Here is a 10,064-nt window from a genome sequence, read left to right on the forward strand (position 1 = left end):
CTATCATTGCATGCAAACCTATTAAAGCATATTTTGAATCTTTCATTTACTACACTATTTCCCCCCTCTTACACACAGGTATTACACCAACTCAGACACATTAACTATGTTCAGTGTAGTGTTAATTTATTTTTCTCATATCTCAATTGCCACAGTATATTCACTTTGATTAAAAATTCCCAATGCTCAGCTTAATTTTAACAAATAATTTAATTTAAAACAACTACATATTGAATTCTTTCTGATGTTACATACTCTCCCCCTGCAGAATATTGCTATGTAAAATTGCATTGTCAAATCTTGCTTCTAATGCTTTCCATCTAGGATTTTTTTTTTTTTTTTTGGTTGTTGTTTCTTGTATTTGAAAGAAGCAATCTTTCCTGGGATTTCCTATGAAACACGTTTTATCTACAACGGATCAGAGCACAGTGATCCTAGAAGCATGTTTAGAGGCTAGATCTTCATCCAGTCATTAAATGGTTGAGTTGTTTGATTTCTAAAAATATTTAATCAATTAATTTATTTATGAGGGGGGAGAGAGAGAGAGAGAGAGTGAGAATGGGCATGCCAGGGCTTCTTGCCGCTGCAAACAAACTCCAGATGCATGTGCCACTTTATGCATCTGCCTTTTTGTGTGTACTGGGGAATCAAGCCCCTGCTAACAGGCTCTGCAAGTAAGTGCCTTTAACCACTATCTCTCCAGTTCTGATGAATTGATTCTTTTTTTTTTTTTAAATTTTTATTAACATTTTCCATGATTATAAAATATATCCCATGGTAATTCCCTCCCTCCCCACCCCCACACTTTCCCGTTTGAAATTCCATTCTCATTCATATTACCTCCCCATTACAATCATTGTAATTACATATATACAATATCAACCTATTAAGTATCCTCCTCCCTTCCTTTCTCCACCCTTTATGTCTCCTTTTCAACTTACTGGCCTCTGCTACTAAGTATTTTCATTCTCACACAGAAGCCCAGTCATCTGTAGCTAGGATCCCCATATGAGGGAGAACATGTGGCGCTTGGCTTTCTGGGCCTGGGTTACCTGACTTAGTATAATACTTTCCAGGTCCATCCATTTTTCTGCAAATTTCATAACTTCATTTTTCTTTACCGCTGAGTAGAACTCCATTGTATAAATGTACCACATCTTCATTATCCACTCATCTGTTGAGGGACATCTAGGCTGGTTCCATTTCCCAGCTATTATAAATTGAGCAGCAATAAACATGGTTGAGCATGTACTTCTAAGGAAATGAGATGAGTCCTTTGGATATATGCCTAGGAGTGCTATAGCTGGGTCATATGGTAGATCAATCTCTAGCTGCTTTAGGAACCTCCACACTGTTTTCCACAATGGCTGGACCAGATTGCATTCCCACCAGCAGTGCAGAAGGGTTCCTTTTTTTCCACATCCCCGCCAACATTTATGATCATTTGTTTTCATGATGGTGGCCAATCTGACAGGAGTGAGATGGAATCTCAATGTAGTTTTAATCTGCATTTCCCTGATGACTAGTGACGTAGAACATTTTTTTAGGTGCTTATATGCCATTCGTATTTCTTCCTTTGAGAACTCTCTATTTAGCTCCTTAGCCCATTTTTTGATTGGCTTGTTTGATTCCTTATTATTTAACTTTTTGAGTTCTTTGTATATCCTAGATATTAATCCTCTATCATGAATTGATTCTTAATCCTATTAAACTCTTGTTTAACACATTGGGCATGTCTAATACTTGTTTCTTGAAGACATTTTTATTGCCCACATATGCACTGTCAGTTTCCCTGTATCAGATTCAGGCTTTGATGAAGTGGCAAACAAGGGCTGCCTGGAGAGACCAGGCTCTAGCTGCAAAGAAGGAGGTGGCCGCTGCTAACCCTCTTATTTTTTTTTTTAAACTGTTAAAACTGTTTATTTCCACCTTTCCTGAGTCTGCAGACATCGCTCAGGACCATTCAGGGGACGTCCCCACCCACTCGGTGGCCTGAGCGGTGGGAGCTGCAGACCAGTCCTCAGTGGCCGGCTGAGCACTCCAGTCTTCTGTTGGGAACTGCTGGATAGGCACAGAGGGCACCTGCACACCTTCAGACCAGTCTGCCACCTCAGGCTGGGCAGCAGTGAACTCAGGAGCCAGCGCGGTCCATTCTCCCTGGAACTCCTCCTTGGTCACGGCCTTCTCGGCAGCGGCCTGCTCCTCCTTCTCAATCTCCTCAGGGTCTCTGTAGAAGTACAGGTCGGGCATGACCTCCCAGGGATGCTCCCGGGAGATGGTGCCACGCATGCGCAAGACTTCCCGGGCCAGCATCCACCACAAGAGACCCACGGAGTGAGCACCCTTGTTGTCACAGGGGATGGCAATGTCCACATAGCGCAGAGGAGAGTCTGTGTTACACAGAGCAATGGTAGGCAGGTTGACGTAGGACGCCTCTGTGACAGGCTGGTGGTCAGCCCGGGGATCAGTCGCCACCAGAAGACGAGGCTCCCGGAAGGCTGCCTGGATCTGGTTCGTGAAGGTCCCAGGGGTGAAGCGGCCGGCGATGGGCGTGGCTCCGGTGGCAGCAGCCAACTTCAGCACGGCGCGCTGGCCCGCGTTCCTGGAGGGTATCACGCTGACGTCAGCAGGGTTCTCAATGGCAACGATGGCGCGAGCTGCCAGCAGCAGCTTTTCCCAGGTCCTCTTCAGGTTGATGATGTAGATGCCGTCACTCTTCCTCTTGTAGATGTACTGCTCCATCTGGAAGTCAAGGTTGGTGCCACCTAAATGGGTTCCTGCTGCAAGGAATTTGAGGACATCCTCCTCCTTCATTTGCAGGACATCGAGGGCTCCGGACATTGTGTTAGCTTCCCTTTTAAGTTACGTCGGGAATCGGGACAACGCCGTATGGACCCCTACGAGGGTAGCGCGGAAAGCTAACCCTCCTATTTTTGGTAGTTGTCTGTCATGGGATTTCAAAGGTAGGAAGAGCTGTTTGTGACTCAATTTTTCCAACTCTTTTTTTGTTTGTTTTTTGAGGTAGGGTTCCACTCTAGCTCAGGCTGACCTGGAATTCACTATGTAGTCTTAGGGTGGCCTTGAATTCATAGCAATCCTCCTACCTCTGCCTCCCAAGTGTTGGGATTAAAGGCGTGTGCCACCATGCCTGGCTTAAATTTTCCAACTCTTAACAAGGGTTATGATATATATAAATACCCAATGTACATTTATTGAAATTTGATCTTGGGGCTGGAAATGGTTCAGTTAAAAGCACTTGGTTGTACAACCTGCTGGCTAGGGTTCCCTTCCCAAGTACACATATAAAGCCAGATGCACAAAGTGGCACATGTCTCTGGATAAGAGGCCCCCAATACCCATCATTTCTCTCAAGTGAGCAAATAATTTTAATTTATTTATGTGCATGCTTATATACATGCATGCATGTATGGGCAGGCCAGGGTCTCTTGAGGAGCTGTATTTGGGTGCTAGGGAATTCAACTCAGGCTGGCAGGCTTTGTAAGCAAGTGTTCTTAACCGCTGAGAAATATCTCCAGCCTTTCATTTATAGACTTTTATAGAGAGCATGAATCTTAAAGTCATTCATTCTTTATTTTCCTCTTCTTCTTTTTTTTTTTTTTTTTGTTTTTCAAGGTAGGGTCTCGCTCTGGCCCAGGTTGACCTGGAATTAACTCTGTAGTTCCAGGCTGTCCTTAAATTCTCACAGCAATCCTCTTACCTCTGCCTCCTAAGTGCCCCTTCTTCTACAATGTTCCCTGAGTCTCAGAGGACAGTTAGAAGTCTCTTTTAGTGTTGAGCTCTCAGCCGCCTTTGATTTTTCTGCTTTGATGAGTTTTTAAAAAAATAATTATATATATTTTATTTTAATTTATATTTGAAATAGAAAGAGAAAGAGAGAGAGAGAGGCAGATAAGAGAGAGAAAGGGTGTGTGCCAAGACCTTCAGCCACTGCAAACAAACTCCATACACAAGTGCCACCTTGTGCATCTGGCTTACGTGAGTTCTGGGGAATCAAACCTGGGTCCTTTAGTTTTGCAGGCTGGTGCCTTAACTGCTAAGCCATCCCTCCAGCCCCTTTGATGAGTTTTGAGTCTCCTCAGTGTCTACTGCCATCTTCCAGGAGAAGGTTCTCAGGCTTGCAGTGAGAACAGCACTCATATTTAATCTGCTACCAAGGTCTTGCTATGTAGATATGGCTGGCTTGAAATCCACTACAAGGCCCAGGTTAGAACTGCTGACCCTCTTGCCTTAGTTTCTCAAATACTAGGATCATGTTCTTAAATTTCTTTAATCCCTCCATTCTCCCAGCTGCCATTTACTTTGGGTAGCTCCTCAGAGAAGGGTGGGGCCTCATGAGCCCCTCCTCCCATACATGTTCAAATCTTGCGCAGTTTACAGTTGCTTGAGAATTCACGAGTGCAGTGGCCATGTCATGGCCAGAAGACAGCATCGTACAGCACTTTTCTCCATCTTCTACAATGTTTCCTGAGCCTTGGAGGGAGTGGTACAGATGTCCCATTAGGGCTGAGGATATGACAATCACTTATTCTTAGCACTTTGATCATTTATGAGTCTCTATAGTACCACTACCCACTGCAAAAAAAAAAAAAGTTTTTAAAAAATCTTCTCTGACCAAAGTTCTAATCTATGGGCATAAACAAATACTTGAAGGTAGCTTGAATGGCACAACAAATCCACTTAGCAAAATGACAGCGATAGCTTCCCCTCTAGGACCTACGACCTCCCAGCTACAGGGTTTTGACCAGGCTTACAGTAACTGGCACCAATGCCCTCCTGTGGAATGAATGAAGAAAGTGCTTGGTTTCCAAGTTTTGAAATGTAAAAATCTTAACCTTAACTGCTAAACAATCTCTCCAGCCCTTATTTACTTTTCTTTTTGCTGCTGTGATCAACTTAAGGGAGGAAGAGTTTGTCTTGGCTCAGAGTTCAAGGAAATGTAATCCATTATGGCAGGAAAGACATACAGGGAGATGTGGAGGCATCTGGCCACATTACATTCACAGAGGGCAAACAGCTGACAGGAAGTGAGGCATGGCTGCAAAACCTCAAGGCCTGCCCCGAGTGACTTACCTCTTCCAGAATGCTCCTCCTCCTAAAGGTTCTATAATCTTCCAAAGTAGTGTTAACCATCTGAGTGTTCAAACACATGAGCCTATGGGGACATTTCACATTCAAGCCACAATAGTGTGCATTCACTAACAAATTAAATATGGTTAAGGAGACAGACTATGAATGGCATGCCAAGTGACTGTTCTAATGTTCTTGCACTGCAGTTTCAGACAAATATAGTCTAGCAGGAAGTACATCCTAGCTTTTACTAGTCAGAAAACATGAGCTCTTCCATTTTCTCCCTCCCTCCCTTTCTCCTTTCTCCTTTCCTTCCTTCTTTCCTTTCTTTTTCTCTTTTTTGATTTTTTCAAGATAGGTTCTCTCTGTAGCCTAGGCTGACCTGGATTTACTATAGTCTTATGGTGGTCTCAACTCACAGCAATCCTTCTACCTTTGCCTCTCAAGTGCTGGGATAAAAGGCATGCACCACCGTGCCGAGTTTGGATCTTTCTTGAGTAGGATAATACTCTAATATATATATATATATATATGTTTTATGAGGTAGGGTTTCACTCTAGCTCAGGACCTGGAATTCTCTATGCAGTCTCAGGGTGGCCTCGAACTCACAGTGATCCTCCTACCTCTGCCTCCTGAATGCTGGAATTAAAGGCGTGTACCATCACGCCCGGCAATACTCTAATATTTTGGAATGCACAGAGTACTGTGGATGGCTACTGAGTCAGTTTTAGAATAAATGCATACATTTGGATTAGGTGACTTAACAAATCCCTTCCAGTGTGATCTTTTTTGTAATTCTAGCTTTTTTAGGTAGTAATTAATAGATTTGATTTTTTTAAAAAACTTAATTAACCACATTAAAAAATTATCTTTATTTATTTGAGAGAGTGTGAGTGAGAGGTAAAGAGAGAGAAAAAGAGAGAGAGAATGAATGAATGAATACGGGCATGTCAGGGCCTCCAGCTGCTGCAAACAACTACAGATGCATGTGTCACCTTGTGCATCTTGCTTATGTGGGTCCTGGGGAATCAAACCTGAGTCCTTTGGATTTGCAAGTAAATGCTTAATGACTAAGCCATATCTCCAGCCCAATAGATTTGATTTTTTATCAGGACTACACACTGTATAGCAGACATAGGATGTATATACAAGGGGTGTATGTATGTATGTACATATGTTTATATACATGTATGTAGGCATGATCCAGAGAACACAATGTCTCTCTACCATTATCTGGGTGGTTCTGCTGTTATACCAGCAAGCAGTGAAAAGCAACCCTTGCTGTATCTTGGTCTGTCACTATGGTCCATATGTTCTGTGAACATGGCTGTTGTTGTCACTGTGAGAATAACGTGAAGAGGGGAAGACCTACAAGTGTTGCCTGTGATGTCGAGAAGCAGAAAACTAGGGCATGGACCATGACACAAGTAGAAATGATTGTAACCCCTGATTACTCTCATCTACCCCTAATTAAACTGAATGCTCATGGGCTGATTAAAGTCTCCACTAAACTTCTGGGACATCTGCTACCACCAAATGTTAGCGCTCATAAGCGTTACATAGTAATAGAAAAAGGAGGAGTGAATCTCCTTTTATTTTATATCTGCAAAGTGCAAGTACACTTTATCATTTAGTTTTGTGCCTCCTACCTCTAAAACACCATCAAATGCTACCTTGGAAAGGGCTTTTATTCACTTGCCAACATTATGAATAAAATATGGAGTCATTTATCACTAGGTCAGGGTCAATAAATTTAAAAATTCTATTCCTCCTTACCTCATGAAGCTGCTGACAGACAGCATTATAGACAGGCAAGGTACCGAGGGGATTTTACAGGAAGGTAGATGTTCTTAAGTCTATGTCTGCCATTACCAAATGAGAAACCTTGATGGAGTTAATTAGCCTCATAAGTCTTAGTTAGTTTCATCACTTATTAACAAAGGATACTGGGGGTTGGGGAGCTGGCTCATCAGATTGCTGTACAACCATGAGGACCTGAGTTAGACCCCCAGCATCCACATAAAAAAGCTGGGCATATACACGTATGCCTGTGCCCCAAGCTGAGAGGCTCAGAGACAGGAGCACTGAGGCTCCCTGTCAGTCAGCCTAACTAAAAAAACAATGAGAGAATCTCTCAGGGAAGTAAGGCAGGGCATGATAGAGCACACCCAACATCCTCCTCTGGCCCCCATTCATGTGCATGCAGAGCACGTATATCTGCACACTCATGTGCATTCACATACACACCATACGTACTACCCACACCAAAAAAGTACTACACACTAAGATATATAGTGTTTTTATATTGGACATCTAAGAAGTAGGAAATAAATGCTGTATTTCAGAATTTGTTGTAGGTATTTAATTGAGGCAGAGTCATTCTAGCCCAGGCTGGCCTTGAACTCATAGTGATCCTCTTACCTCAGCCTCTTGAGGCTGGGATTACAAGCATGAGCCATCATGCCTGGCTTTGGTATTTTATTTTATTTTTCTTTTCTTTCCCTTTTTCTGAAAGGAGTAAATTCTTTTTTTTAATGGTTTAAAAATATTATTTATTTATTTGCAAGGAGAGAGAGAGAGAGGGAGGGAGGGAGAGGGAGAAAGGGAGAATAGAGACAGACAGAGAGAATGGGCATTCCAGGGTCTCTAGCCACTGCAAACCAACTCCAGATGCATGTGCCCCTTGTGCATCTGTCTTACATGGGTCCTGGGGAATCAAACCTGGGTCCATTGGCTTAGCAGGCAAATGCTTTAACCTCTAAGCTATTTCTCCAGCCCCAAAGGAGTAAGTAAAAGGACCTGGAATTCACTATGTAGTCTCCTTTTTAGCTTACTGGCCTCTGCTACTAAGTATTTTCCTTCTCACGCAGAAGCCCAATCATCTGTAGCTAGGATCCATATATGAGAGAGAACATGTGGCACTTGGCTTTCTGGGCATGGGTTACCTCACTTAGTATAATCCTTTCCAGGTCTATCATTTTTCTTCAAGTTTCATAACTTCATTTTTCTTTACCGCTGAGTAGAACTCCATTGTATAAATGTGCCACATCTTCATTATCCACTCATCAGTTGAGGGACATCTAGGCTGGTTCCATTTCCCAGCTAGTATAAATTGAGCAGCAATAAACATGGTAGAGCACGTACTTCTAAGGAAATGAGATGAGTCCTTTGGATATATGCCTAGGAGTGCTATAGCTGGGTCATATGGTAGATCAATCTTTAGCTGTTTTAGGAACTTCCACACTGATTTCCACAATGGCTGGACCAGATTGCATTCCCACCAGCAGTGTAGAAGGGTTCCTTTTTTTCCACATCCCCGCCAACATTTATGATCATTTGTTTTCATGATGGTGGCCAATCTGACAGGAGTGAGATGGAATCTCAATGTAGTTTTAATCTGCATTTCCCTGATGACTAGTGATGTAGAACATTTTTTAGATGCTTATATGCCATTTGTATTTCTTCCTTTGAGAATGCTCTATTTAGCTCCATAGCCCATTTTTTGATTGGCTTGATTCCTTATTATTTAACTTTTTGAGTTCTTTGTATATCCTAGATATTAATCCTCTATCAGATATATAGCTGGTGAAGATTTTTTCCCATTCTGTAGGTTGCCTCTTTGCTTTTTTCACTGTGTCCTTTGCAGTGCAAAATCTTTGTAATTTCATGAAGTCCTAGTGATTAATCTGTGGTTTTATTGCCTGAGCAATTGGGGTTGTATTCAGAAAGTCTTTGCCAAGACCTATATGTTGAAGGGTTTCCCCTACTTTTTCCTCTAGCAGTTTAGAGTTTCAGGTCTGATGTTAAGGTCTTTAATCCATTTGAACTTAATTCTTGTGCATGGTGAGAGAGAAGAATCTATTTTCATCCTTCTGCAGATATTTATCCAGTTTTCAAAACACCATTTGCTGAAGAGGCTGTCTCTTCTCCAATGAGTATTTTTGGCATTTTTATAGAATATCAGGGGGCTATAGCTACTTGGGCTTATATCTGGGTCCTCTATGCTGTTCCACTGATCTACATGTCTGTTTTTGTGACAGTACCATGCTGTTTTTGTTCCTATGGCTCTGTAGTATAGGTTAAAATCAGGTATGGTGATACCACCAGCCTTATTTTTGTTGCTCAGTATTATTTTAGATATTCGAGGTTTTTTTGTGAATCCAAATGAATTTTTGGATTGTTTTTTCTATTTCCATGAAGAATGCCTTTGGAATTTTGATAGGGATTGCACTAAATGTATAGATTGCTTTAGGTAAGATTGCCATTTTCACAATATTGATTCTTCCAATCCAGGAACAAAGGATGTTTCTCCACTTTTTAGTGTCCTCTGCAATTTCTCGCTTGAGTGTTTTAAAGTTCTCATTGTAGAGATTCTTTACTTCCTTCATTAGGTTTCTTCCAAGGCACTTTATTTTTTTGGATGCAATTGTGAATGGGAGTGATTTTCTGATTTCATCCTCTGTGTGTTTGTTGTTAGCATATATGAAGGCTACTGATTTTGGTGTATTTATTTTGTATCCTGCTACATGGCTGTAGGTTTTTATAATCATTTATTTTTTTTCAATGAAGCAATGTGTTTATTGTGGTTTACAGTTTTTAAATTTTTTTTTTTAATTTTTATTAACATTTTTCATGATTATAAAATATATCCCATGGTAATTCCCTCCCTCCCCACCCCCACACTTTCCCGTTTGAAATTCCATTCTCCATCATATTACCTCCCCATTACAATCATTGTAATTACATATATACAATATCAACCTATTAAGTATCCTCCTCCCTTCCTTTCTCCACCCTTTATGTCTCCTTTTCAACTTACTGGCCTCTGCTACTAAGTATTTTCATTCTCACGCAGAAGCCCAGTCATCTGTAGCTAGGATCCACATATGAGAGAGAACATGTGGCGCTTGGCTTTCTGGGCCTGGGTTACCTGACTTAGTATAATACTTTCCAGGTCCATCCATTTTTCTGCAAAT

The 10,064-nt window shown here is 41.7% G+C and overlaps 1 protein-coding gene across 1 annotated transcript; it reads right to left on the minus strand.

The window, feature by feature from the left end:
* Positions 1-1,911: 1,911 nt before the first annotated feature.
* Positions 1,912-2,903, minus strand: LOC101600145 (40S ribosomal protein SA). Its single transcript, XM_004659603.3, has one exon. It carries the CDS (start codon positions 2,839-2,841, stop codon positions 1,954-1,956), a length of 888 nt encoding a protein of 295 aa, XP_004659660.2. The 5' UTR covers positions 2,842-2,903; the 3' UTR covers positions 1,912-1,953.
* Between the last annotated feature and the right edge of the window lie 7,161 nt (positions 2,904-10,064).

This window comes from Jaculus jaculus, chromosome 1 (genome assembly GCF_020740685.1).
Source record: "Jaculus jaculus isolate mJacJac1 chromosome 1, mJacJac1.mat.Y.cur, whole genome shotgun sequence".
Taxonomy (NCBI): Eukaryota; Metazoa; Chordata; class Mammalia; order Rodentia; family Dipodidae; genus Jaculus; species Jaculus jaculus.

Bases quoted from the DNA above. Each gene is read 5' to 3' on its own strand.
- LOC101600145 (XM_004659603.3), bottom strand. From the start codon at position 2,841: ATGTCCGGAGCCCTCGATGTCCTGCAAATGAAGGAGGAGGATGTCCTC.